The sequence below is a fragment of the Trachurus japonicus genome, chromosome 15 (genome assembly GCF_045865225.1).
Source record: "Trachurus japonicus isolate A0001 chromosome 15, Traja_1.0".
Lineage (NCBI taxonomy): Eukaryota > Metazoa > Chordata > Actinopteri > Carangiformes > Carangidae > Trachurus > Trachurus japonicus.
Genome location: NC_140921.1, coordinates 26,728,752 through 26,742,134, shown reverse-complemented (window position 1 = coordinate 26,742,134; position 13,383 = coordinate 26,728,752). Strand labels below are relative to the sequence as shown.

The window sequence follows — 13,383 nt, the reverse complement described above, 5'->3', positions numbered from 1 at the left end:
GATCCTCCGTCCGTAGTTGTATCCTCTAGTGGTTGAGTCTCCAGATCACTGCTCCCTAGATAAACCCTAAGTCTGCATCTATCTCCTTAGAGTGTCTGATTAGCACTACGTCACAGAGAGGGGAAGTAATCCCAGTCTGGGCCCAGGAATAGAGCCCTGGGAGTGGCCTTGCCACTGGAGAGACACTCGAGAGCCGCGGCGCATGTGTCCCTAAGTAATCCCTTCTTAAATAGCCCATTGGGCAGCGAGAGAGGGAGGGAGTTAGGTCAGGGGACGTTATACCGTGGGAGCCACGCCAGTCAGTGTCCTGCTATCCCTCGGACACACCACACCAGCTGGAGCAGGAGAGGGATTCGGCCACAGAGAATCTTGGGACTGTAAGAGGACGGTGCTTCCACCAGGATGAACTTTGCTGCCCAGTTATTCTACTCAAGCTACCTGAGCGAACGACTTGAGCGTTTGTACTCGCCAAAGCTTGCGCTGAAGGACGGCGAGGAGAATGACCCCTTCTGGCAGAGGTGGGAACTTCCAACAAGTAGCCCCCAGGATCCCCCAGAGCTCCCCTCTACCTGTACCCATACCGTAGAGACTGATCTGCTCTCTGCCCAGAGTTCAGAGTTAGATCCAACCTCCACATTGACCCCTCCTTCACACCCACCTCGCTTGCAGCCTAACCTAACAGACTTATCCTCAGATCTGAAGAGTCTTCCTCTGCCACCTTCTCCTCACCCTTATCAAGAAAGGGAATCAACAAAACAAATCCCCTGTCCTCCAAATCCTTGTTTGGCTGCTGTGATCCCCAAATCTAGGGTCTACAAGTGTCCTCCTGATGATCATGTTCCCCAGACCTCTATGTCCCCAGCAGGAATGGCCTCCTCCTCTTCCTCTTCCTCCTCCTCCTCCTTGGCTCCAACCCCTTACAGAGGAGATCGACTCCCTACCTTTCAAACCCTCATAGACTTGCTCCTTCGCTTGGTCCTCTACCTTGTTCTCCTCCCAGTTGTGACAGAATTAGAGAAAGAACCAAAAAAATCAAAAGTGATCTTTGGCTTGAAGAGGTAAACTGTTTGTTCAAGAGTAATTTTAGTGAGCAGTGTCACTGCTTTGTTCTATATAGAAATAACATCTCATCCAGGGTCAAACAGGGGAGGAAAGTACTCTGTCTGTGTTTATCTTTGAATTGGATAGGTATAATGTCAAATGGTTTGTCTTCAGTTACTTCAGATGAATCTATTTATGTGGTCTTTGTAACATCCAAACGTTCAGGTGTTTGAGGTATTAAAAAATCAGACAGTCTCTGCCTCCTGGCCAGGCCTGATGACAGACAGAGTTACAGTAGTTACAGGGATGCTACAGTCATAATACTCTGGTGCAAAGAACTAAACTAAACTTACAGGATAAGAAGCCCTACAGCAGTTTTTTTAGTCTTTAAAATGACATTAAGAGGTGGTGATAACGAATGATGACAGTCTGGTGGGTTTTAACATTTTACTTTGTCCTTACTTGTTGTTTTTGTACCTCTAGCCTTTGAGAAAGATTTCTGAGGCTGGTGTGTTGTGGCCCTTGTTGTTGCTCTTGGACCAAAGCATCCTAATCACAGGTGCAGCCGGGGGAGTTTTCTATTCAGAGTCAGGTCATCTGAAAAAGCTGTGGCTGAATAACGGGCAGAGAGTAACTGATAAGTGGAGCAGAGGGCAGTAATGGAGCCAGGAGATGAGGTGAAAGGTCAGCGTATTGTTTATGGCAGATCATTGTGACATAAATAGACTGGGATGTTCTGTGCAGAGCGCCAGCTGCACTCCTATCCTGTAAATCACAAGTTGTTTGGTAATACTGCTCCACCTGGTGGCCCTTTGGAAACCACTCTCATCACTGGGCTGGTGTTACTTTACTCTTCTTAGTTAAAGAGTGAGATTATCAAACCTGCATCATGTCTAGTGGCTACAGTCTTTCTGCTCATACTGAATACAGCTGGCATGGCTCCACTGCACAACCTTATTCAAAGTTTCAAACATAGCTGTTAACCATTTGTGATCTGCTTTAGTGGCTAAGTCACAGGATTAATCTCCAATGGGTGTAATCCTATTATTATATTTCTACTGCGTAGAGGAGCTCCTCATTTACTATGTGGACAGGGAAACAATCAAAAAAGTGCAATGTTTAATTAAGTTTGTGCACTGTCACTAGAGAAATGAAAGCAGAGTTGGGAGAAATGTAACTATTAGAATACATTTCACTGATTGATTTTTATGATGCCAATATACAGAACTATTATAAATCAAACTGCTCAACCTAAATTACCACTTTAATTCTTGCCTAATATTATTTGTCTCCTAAAATGAGGAGCTGAAAGACCCAATGAATCATAAATTGATTTACAGATATAATCTGAGGGAGTTTAATGGATCTTGTCTGCCAGAGGATGCAGAAAGACATTTTACATCCTGGCTCCTGCCTGAATGGAACAGCTGAGTCTCCTCATACTCCTCAGATCTTTCCTCTGCTCTTGAATTTCCCCTCATAAATGTAAAGATCTTTTTTTTTTGCATCAAAATACACATATTCTCTCTGCACAGAAACAATGAGGATTATAGTTATTTTGCACCTTTTTTATTCTTACTTTTTTCTATTCTAATGAATCGTGCCTATATCTTTCCTCACTACCATTTAGCTACTGCAGTGCACAAACAGTATGCATTTCACCATACTAGTTTTTAATGCAGACACTGGTTTCCATGGTTTCAATGGGTTTACAGCAAAATTAAGCTGTAAAACCATTTATACTTTGTGTTTTTTCACTAAAGAACTTGAAGCTGCAAAAAACAGCCGACAACATTCACTCACAACTTCATGCTTTCTCATTTTATTGCATTAACTTGCATCAGCAACACAGGTCTAAGAAAAATTAAACTGCACTCGGTGTTCATCATGGTAAATTATTTATGTAGGAGAGTATCAATTATGCAGGTTGATTGTATCACTGCAGGTGTGTGTGCAGTGAAGATTGTAAAGTTCAGAAAGTTAGTTTAGAAGTTTAGAATTTACTTTAGAAAATAACTTAAAGGGATACGCCAACATTTTTTTTACCATGTCTTGCCTCACGCCGGAGTCCATGACAAGCAGATAGACACCATCCTTTCGACTGTGCGTGCAGTAACAAGGGAGATACACTGGCGCACTGCTAATTAGCTTAAAGGGACAACGAGGAGTTTTGGAAAAGCGAAGCGGTTTCACACTACATTTGTGAGCCTCCACGCGCACCGTGAAATTCTTTGACCGGCGCGAGACAGACTCGTGTTTTCATTCATCAAGAATTAAAGTCAGAGGTTCGAAGACGATCACATACCGTCGTAGTTCCGACCATAAACGGCGATTCGGCGGCGTTATTCTCATGACTCGCCACGAAACCGAAAGTAAAGAAACGCTGGTCGGCTCGACCAGCATTTCCGCCACCACTAACAATAACAAAATAACGACAGAGACAAAACGATATATTTATCGAAAATGGGCCCATTAACAAGATTGGGTAGCGTAGATTCATCCACATTAACGTGAGACTTTTTTATAACCAAATAGAAACTTCTCGTTGTCCCTTTAACTCAAACGCTGGAAGTGTATAGACTGTTAGCCTGCCTCCACCTAAAGTCATCAGAGAAACTCTTCAGCAACTCTAAACGGAAACCGGCGGGCCGATCTTCGTCTCAAAGCTGACAAAACTCTCCGGTAAGGCATCTTGAGCGGTCAAATGCCGGTAACGGGACGAGATCGGTCAGAACGGAGGGTTCAAGCAAAGACGGTTTATTTTGGCTCAAGCTAGCTACATCGAGGGTAGGTTAGCTTCCTATTTCAAAGTAAAAGCACAAATTCTATCGTCATGGTTTTCTGTATGTAAAGGGCAACAGGTGTTTTATTTCGTGAAAATAACTGGAAGTGCGTTGGTCACAACGGCTAGCTTGAGTAGCGCCGAATTGTAAAATTGTAAACAGCTGGTATTTAGACAAATTAACGACACACTGCTGATCTAAACGGCTACCTTATATATTTAGGCCTACAGAGTTTAGAGCTAAAATGAAATCAGCTTCTGACTGCTGATTTCGGCTCGGGTAGGAGGCAGGCTAACACTATCTATGCACTTCCAGCATTTGAGCTAAGCTAATTAGCGGTGCGCCAGCTCTGCCCGTATCTCCCTTGTTACTGCACGCACAGTCGAAAGGATGGTGTCTATCTGCTGGCCATGGACTCGGGAGTGAGGCAAGACACGAAAAAAAAAAGTTGGCGTATCCCTTTAATTTACCCTCTGTGTATTCATGTTGCTAAAGCAGAGGACAGTATTTTTGAGAACTAAACTATTTGCCTCTGACCTTCTCACCCAGAGAGGAGCTGCGTCTGGGCCCCGGTCAGCCTGGAGCCTCTTACAAATGTGGTTCCATCTGTAATGGCACGGCGGGCCGCAGACCCACCCTCATTGAACCAGAGCGGCTGAAGGACTTTGGTGAAGAGGAGCTTCTCAACGGGGATGTGAGGGTCTACGACACCAAGGTGGTGGGGGGCGCTGAGATCATGCTCATGGACCCCCCCAAAACAAGAAGAGTCAGCGAGTTCAGGATCATCCCCAGACCTCCGATCCAGTACCTCCGCTTTGAAGACATCAGCGCAGCGGCCTTCAGGATCCAGTCAGGGATACAGAAGACACCCTGCACGGTAGGCTACACTCACACACCCTCAGCTCATTATATTCAGGGACGTGGTGATCTCTGACATCACCTGAGAGCTCTGTCTGGGGTTTAGAATGTGAACAGACGGTGAATCTAATATCTTTTTTTTTTCTTAATATCTTTTTATTGAGAGTTTTTTTTTTTTGATGGGGGTATACATTTAGTTTCAAAGAGAAAAAAAAAGTGACAGAACAAGTTGAGGACAGGGAGTAGGCTATCTTATACAGCTCCAAATTCATTCAAGAAATAAATAGATAAATAAATACCTTCCCCGCCTCCACAGTTTATCATCACCCAAACATTCTCAATCTCATATGCACCCACCCGCCTCCCACAGAGCAAAAAGAGAAAACAAAGAGGAAAAACACAATCGGTTAAGTAAATACATAATAAAAATGAAAAGGCTCTTGTAAATAAATACCTTAAAAAAAAGATAAAAGCAAAGACATATCAAAATGAGCACCATAGCTTCCCCTCATAATACTTTGATACAGCATCCTACACCTTCACATAGTCAAACAATTACGACAGGGCTGGTAAATCCCAAATACACACAGTGTGGTCTACCTTGGCAGAGACCACATTTCAATCCAAATCCACGTGACTATCACTCAAACCATACCAGATAGAAAAGAACACCACATATTTTCATATTTGTCCACAGAGTTTGTGTTACAATATATGACTCTTTCCAGTTTTGCTATTTTGGTGAGTTTTTTTATTTTATTTTATTTTATTTTTTATTTATTTAAGGAAGACAGTGCACATTAATGAACATAATAAAATGTAAAGGGCCAGTGTTAGCCAACGGCTAGTTTCAGACTGTAGTCCTCCTGACAAGGTGTTAAAAGCCATTAAAAGAAAAAAGTACATTGAACCAGTCTTGGATAGTAGGAGCTGAAGTGTTTTTCCGTTGACAAAATAATAACTTTTTTGCAACTGTGAAGGCTATTGAAGTGAATCAAATATCTATGTTTGTCGGTTAGAGATGAAAGCATCTTGCTTTTGACTGGTTATGAAGAATCAGTGTCTTATTAGAAATAGAGAGGGGAGATACAATACACACACAACCTGCTACAACCAGTGACATCAGCTGCTGCTGAACATTACAAGAAAGTATAGAACATTGAAAATAATAAATGTTCTAATATCTCTAATATGCAGTACTCCAGACTGTCCAAACAGTATGGGATGGAGATCTACCTGAAGAAGGAGCATCTGCACTACACAGGCTCAGTGAAGGAGAGAGGAGTCCTCTACCTGCTCACCTCCCTCACACAGGTAAGACAAGAGAGAGGTGTGTGATCTACCCTCTGTTTGTACTGACACACATTAGCATTCGTCTTGTGTTAGCTTTCTACTAAAAACATTTTTTTCATCCAATTAGTTTTTCTTCTCTTGGTTACATTGTTAGGCTTCATTATCCAGGAAAATGTTGGTTTTAGTATTTCTGGTGTGGGCCCCTTTGTCAGTATACCCATCGTCTTCAACTTAAAATGGTAAATGGTAAATTATACCGCTTTTCTAGTCACTTGGACCACTCAAAGCGCTTTACACTGTTTTAGTCTTTCAGACACACATTCATAAAGCGCTAGGCACAGCGCGGGAATCTAACCATTCACACACATTCTTACAGTTTGTGTTAGGGTCGGTTCTGACACGAGTCTTAAATCAGCGGTAAAACACAGTAAAAACAATTATTTATCATCCCATTTGTTTTTCATATCTTGGTTACGTTGTTAGGCTTCCTTATCCATGAACAGGTTGGTTTTGCACTTATGATTTCAGTTTTAACTCTCATTATTGTTCTTATTGTTTTAACCGGGTTGTAACCGACTCACAAATGTCATAATTTTAACCAGAGCATTTTAGAAATTTTGAAAAAAAAAAAAAAGTTTAAATAGAGGTTCCTGACAAAGACAAAAAGCCTTGATGCAATTAACAAATATATGTGGTACTTTTATGCGTTAAAAACCTAAAAACATATCAGTGGTGTTTTTAGGTTTTTAACTCCAACACAAGAGGAAGGTTAACTGACCCCTTCTGACCAGTTGTGAGAAATATAGTGCCAGTGTGAGGAGCAGTAGCTTGTGAATGTGTCCGTTTGAATGTGCACTGTGTCTATGAACACGTCTGAAACTAGGAAATCAGACAAACTACCATGTAATTCCTCTTTGTCTTTGGAATTGTAAAAACCCATCATGCACTGCAGGTCTTTTTCAGTTGATGGTTTGTTGGATAAACATGAACCATCAGTGTTCCTCTGTCCACGTCCCTCCAGGAGCAGCAGAGGAAGGGTGTGATCGTGGCCACAGACTGTAACTTCTCCATGGCCGTAGCTCATCACGCGGTGGAGCTGAAGATCCCCATGTTCGTCATCATGCCGTCGTGCTGCTCCTCTCCTCGCCTTAGGATCTACAGAGACTACGGCGCCATGGTCATCTCCTACGGGAGCACGGGCCGGGATTCCCAAAACCACGCCCGCCATCTTGCCAAAGAGAACGGATACCTTTATGTGGAAGAGTCAGTCCCTCTAACATTGACCTTGACATGTGACGTAGTTTTGGTTTGCACAGAGGCCATGGTGCACGACAGTGGCTGTCGCATGATGGAGCACCATTTGAATAGTCAGAATAATAAAGTCCAAGTCTGGAACAAATCTATCTACACTATTTTTAAATTCACTACATCTTTTATAATCTGCGTTTCACCTGCGTTATACAAATGTAATTTGAAATGAGAGATTTCACTGCACATGATTGAGTTTGTCTGGAAGAAAAAGCTCAGGTGTGACTAACAACATTAGTTCCCAGCCACTTCCTGTAAGTGAGTCAGTCTGCGTCAGTTAGTGTCTCAGTAAACAATGAGACAAGTCAAAACTTCTCTCCATGAACAGGTTTATTCTCCTGTCGCTGTGGAAGCATCCCATCACTCTACAACACTGTACATGCATTAGACAGCGTTATAGCTTACAGCTTACAGAAATGTCTTCTTCAAGCAGAAACAAATGACACACACAGGTGTCATAGACGTGTTACCAGACCAAGTAAATCTGTGGCAGCAAAACCCCAAGAGGAACATTTATTTCTTATGAATCCAACTTTTCATTGGTAAAGAAAAACTAAAATGAAACAAGGATAGTAAGTGCGGGAGAGGTTAAAAACCCTCTATGGGCTTATACAAATATCTCCCCAAAAAATACGCAGATTCAAAAACAGTTCAACAAAGAAGAAAGCAATACGAGTGCCTATTCATAACAGAAAGAGTCTACATAAAACTATGAGTATGTATAAGGGTAAAATGACTGCTCATGAGTGGGTGAGCATGTATAGATGATGATGATCCAATGATAATTAAACTAGGTAAAGAAACTATTAGGAGTCTTGATATATCAGACAGGCCTTCAGTCTGGACTTAAAGTTAATCAGGGATGAAGATATTTTACTAAATGAAGATGAGAATTCCAAAGTGAAGAATCTATCTCTATATTATCTACTAGATCTATATATTTAAATAATTATGCAAGGTTACTTTTCTGTAATGTAAGCTGGGGAGAAGCTGAAATCATATTTCTGGAGTGAATGTCTTCTCTCATCTGTATCTGTGCAGAGAAACAGGGATGGGACAGGGACTTTTAGGTCTGCTGACCATCATGACGCTCTGCAGCCCTTCACATCATCTGCTCTTCTTTCTTTCTCCCTCCTCCAGAGATGAAAGTGCAGAGTATTTGGCCGGACTGGGCACCGTGGGCATGGAAATCTATGAACAAGTTCACAAACTGGATGCAGTGGTTGTTCCTGCGGCTGGACAGTACGGTCTACTGGCTGGCACCGCTGCAGCCATCAAACACCTCAACTCACAGACTCTTATCATAGTAGGTGGATGCAGAGATCCTCTGACCGATGTCCATTCAAGTCATTTTCATTCTGCTTTGAGCTCCTTAATAAGATAAATGTGTTTGAAGTATTCTGCCTTGACCCACTCTCTGCCTACAGCTGTTTGCTCTATTTACACTGGGTGAACAGATCAACCCTCTGCTTTTATTTACAATCATAAAGAATTTTCTGCCAAGCTTGGTCCAAGACTGAGCAATATTAAAATGCAACATGATGGCCGATGAAGGCTACCAGTCTTCCCTACTGTTTCACAGTCACTGATGTTGGTATGGCAGCTGGGATAGAACAGGGTAGAACTGATAAGATTTCCATCAGACTCAGATGTTTGGGACAGAGCTGTGAACATGCTGAGGTGGTGAAACAAAGGTGAACATCTAGTGTCTACACAGAGTAACATGGACTTGTAACTGAGCCCACTTCCTTCAACAGGGAGTGGAACCAGAAGGTTTCCCTCTGCTGCTACAGTCTCTGAAAACAGACAATCCAGTCAAAGACATCCACAGCAACCCTAATAAGAAACTCTATGGAGGTCAGTTCTGCACCATGTTTCCTGTGTCCTCCGGTAGCAGACCTGTACAAAGCAGTAGTATTGTGTTAAAGGAGACATATTCTGCCCCTTTTCCACAAAATACCCCAAGGATCAAACATCACAGCTCTTTTCATCCTCTCAAAACAGCCCTGTTCAGAACAGCTGGTTTCAGTGCCTGTCCCTTTAAATGCAAATGAATCACTGTTGCTCACCCTGAGGTTTCTCCAATTTTTCCCTGTTAAAAGGGTTTTCCCAGAGTTTTTCTCCAGTGGATGTGAGGGTCTAAGGGCAGAGGATGTTGTTATGATGCCATGTAAAGCCCTTTGAGACAAACTGGTTGTAAAAATGGGCTATACAAACCACCATCTACCACGCAAATTCAAAAACTAGTTACATAATTGTCAGACAATCGAGGGAACAGCTCATAAAACCAGATGGATTTCAACCTAGGGAGCCTGAAAATTACAGATTTTTTTGTCAATTCTCACGTTTTAGAGGCCAGAAGGCAAGACAAACACCCAAATATATGTTAAAGAGTCTTCAAAAAGTGATATTTCCATAATATGTCCCCTTTAACACTGGTTTGTCATCTTCCCTGTTAGAAAACCATCCGTCTTTGTTAATTCTCTCCTGTCATTACTGAACACTGTGTCTGCTCTCAGATCTCATGGAGCATTCTCTGGGTATCAACACCTTCCAACTCGCAAAGAAACTAGTAGATAAAGTCATCACTGTCAGGTGCAGCACCTTCACACCTCTCAGCTTCTCTTGATAGCTGCTGTGCAATCATCCACCTTTCCATCTTACCTTTTGAATTTCTTGGCATTTCATATCAGAAACTGACTTCCATTCAGTTTGAACTCTTTTGTATTTCTGCTGCAGTGAGGAAGACTCTCTGGTGGCAATGCTGCGGTTCCAGGAGTTCGAACGCTCCACTGTAGATACAGAGGGAGCCATGGGATTGGCTGCCATCCTGGCTGGACAACTGCCAGAGCTGAGAGGCAAAAGGTTGGTCACGTTTGTTCATGTAATACTTCCTCTGAGCTTTAGGTGAAAATTGACTTCACCTGTATCTGTTTGGAGAGGACAGAGAATGCATCTAAAGAAGAACCAACAAGTTAAAAATCCTTTATATCACCGTAAAAATGTAGAACCTCTGAGGGCTGAGATAGTTTTTCTCGCTCACAATTTGGCAATCAAGCAACATCAGCAGTGCTAATAGGTTTGGCTGCAGATCAAACCGGATTCCCTGTGTGTTTCTGCTGCAGGGTGGCTGTAGTGGTGAGCAGCGCTAACATGGAGCTGGAGCTGGTGAGGCAGTGTGTGGACCGAGCCCTGGTGTTGGACGACCGGGTCAGTAAGTTCTCCGTGCAGCTGGGAGAATGGCCAGGAGACATGGCCAGGCTGTTGGACGTCCTGTCCAGAGAGGACGTCAGGTAGGCTCAGGCAGCACCCGGCCATTTTAAAAAGCTTTGTTGTTCTCTCCACTTCCTGCGGCTCCAATCTGTTATATGTTTAATGTCTCTGCTCCCTCCGTCTATTTCCTCCCAGGTTGTTGGACATCTGCCATCGGAGACACAGTGAGAAGTCAGAACTCTTCAAGGCAAAGGTAGGCGACTAATCTGTCCTCTTCACCTCCCTCTTCCTCTTTCTCCTCTCCAATCCACTCATCTGCTTTTCCTCCATTGCCTTAGAACTCTTGGCTCGGAGTTAGCAGTGAGTTGGTGGCACGTAGAAGGTCCAAATATAGAGAGGACAAAATAAAGCCTTTATTTATGTATCCAGAGGGTACCTTGCTTACATTGCAAGAAAAAAATCTTCCACACTCTAATATTGCACCCTTCCTAAGATAAACAGGAGAAAAGAATCTATTTAACTGTTTGAAAAAAAGCTGCAAATAGTATGAACTAAAATCTATAGTAGCTATATCAGATGCTTTATTAATGACATAGGGACATTTATGATTGCAGGTGATTGTCTATTAGAACATAATAAAAACCTTGATCATTTACTGATGGATTGCCAATATTCCCAGATGCATTATTATTCTTTTCTGCATTACCTAATAGAAAACGTAAACATATTAACAGATGATTAATTATCCATTAATAATAAGATAATTACAAAGTGTTTATGTATTTTACAAAAATTTGGACCCTGTACCCAACCCCCTTTTACTTTAAACAAAACTACTTCTCCACGTTAAAGAACTATTGCTCAGTTGTATACAGCCTTGGTCTGTTTACATGGTGACTGATGTTAGCCCTACATAAAGATACATTTGAGCTTTTACCATCATCCTGTTAATGTGATTTGTGGACACATTTCCAGAGTTAGTCTCATGCATTCAAAGCGTATTTTCCTTAAACTAAATTAAATGAAAAAAAGCTATGCTATAAAATTAATGAAACTCTTAAACTGCCTTGGAAACTAATAGAATTGTCTCATTATCTCCTGCTCTGCATTATTACCTGCAATCTGACAAATTGACATTGTACTGTTAATTCACCAGTGGTGTCAAAAGGTGAAAGTTGCTGTGTAATCAACTGGCAAAATGCCATGATTCTATTGTGTGTGTTACATCAGAGGACTAACTGTGTGTGTATGTGTGTGTGCTAACAGGTGGAGTGTGTAGTGGAAACCAGGGATAAGTCACAGAGCGCTCAGCTACGCAAGACGCTGAGCGACCGCTACCCTTCTATATGCTGGCTGGACCGGTGATCCAGCATCATCTTCAACACAAACTATTTACCATAGGAAAAAAAAAAGAGGAAGTGACATACTCATTAACTGTAAAACAACTTGCAAACACATACACTACTATCATTAATGAACTGTGTTAAATAACACTCATAAAGAAAATGACTGTTCAGCAAAACTAATACAAAAAGCCTTGAGATTATAGAGCAAATATTATTCATATTACTCTTATTAATTATGCTGCTGTTTTTGTTTGATCATGGCACCCTTTAATTAGAATAAAGTGGTTAGACTGCATTCAGAGGATGAATATACAGTAGATCTTATAGATCACCATTAATCACAGAGCATGACTCATACACTGAAGAGACAGGCCAAGTCCTGCTGTGGTCTCCTTCAACAGGAAGTCCACTCCACAACGATCCATAAAACAACAGCAACACAAAGTTCTATTTTTCCATCCATAATGTTTTTAAACGGTTGTATATATTTCTGTATTTATACTGTCTGGAGGTGGTAGTGTCAGTACAAATGTATTAATAAGAAATAAAACTGGACTAACTCTGTGACCTGTCCTGATTCTTTGGTGACTCCTTGACATTCTACTACAGTGAACGGTCAGTTAGTAAAAGGGTTATAATACAGGATGTGAAAGTGTGTTGCTGCTACGTTATCTATCCCTGATTAATGGCTGGAGACGGCTCTAGTGGAGACTGTTTAAGACAGGCTAATGCTCTTAAGTTCATAAGCAGAGGACAACGTGACCCCATCTTACTGCACCAGCCTCATCGAGACGACGTCACACTGTTTACCTGTGTTACACTAAAACATTGTGTTGAATGTAAAATTGCAATTGCCTATCTAGTAATTCCACCACAGCAGTTGGACTAGTTGTGCTAGAGCTTGACCCAGCTGACTCATTCAAGGCTCGGATGAATGAGATTATGTGAGAAATGTCACATGATAGAATACAGTACAACAACTGTCAGTGGACATTTTCCAATTTGCTAACTACAGTGTTGGAAATCCGAAGTTTGGATCATTTACAGTCTTTGTCAAAAGTAGCAGAGATGTATGAGTCATTAAAAATATAGATCTGCATACTATAAAAAAAACAAATCAAAAGTCCTTATGTCCTGGTGTAGGTCTATTTACTGCCAACAGCTTTCTCTGTGATCCCAGCACATTCCTGTGCATCTTCTGTCTCTGGTAAATTTCTGCAGTGTGACTTTATGAGACTTAGATTTAAATTTATATTACATCTACTCTTTATCTGAAGGGACTCAAGTCAAGTTGTGGTAAAGTGGCAGAGGATCCACATCCACTCCCCTCATCACATGTTAAACTGTCAAGTGCTGCAGGCCTTGTGTGATCATGTGACCTCAGACATGAAGTAATAGAGCACAACACTGACTTTCTGTTTTATATCCCAACACATCAGATATGAAATCAATAAAGCACGTGTTCATAGAGTGAGCTACAACTGATGCTGTATTTCTTGGTGAATGTGTTTTTGTGACTATGTCACACTTTGAAACTGTAG

At 41.7% G+C, this 13,383-nt stretch overlaps 1 protein-coding gene across 1 annotated transcript; it reads left to right on the top strand.

The window, feature by feature from the left end:
* The first annotated feature begins 241 nt into the window (after positions 1 to 241).
* On the top strand, positions 242 to 12,404 carry LOC146973843 (uncharacterized). The gene is made up of 11 exons (XM_085800804.1): positions 242 to 518; positions 4,374 to 4,701; positions 5,880 to 5,996; positions 6,997 to 7,238; positions 8,424 to 8,589; positions 9,041 to 9,140; positions 9,803 to 9,878; positions 10,023 to 10,148; positions 10,409 to 10,576; positions 10,692 to 10,749; positions 11,763 to 12,404. The coding sequence occupies exons 1-11, from the start codon at positions 403 to 405 to the stop codon at positions 11,859 to 11,861; spliced, it is 1,596 nt and encodes a 531-aa protein (XP_085656930.1). The 5' UTR covers positions 242 to 402; the 3' UTR covers positions 11,862 to 12,404.
* Positions 12,405 to 13,383: the final 979 nt, after the last annotated feature.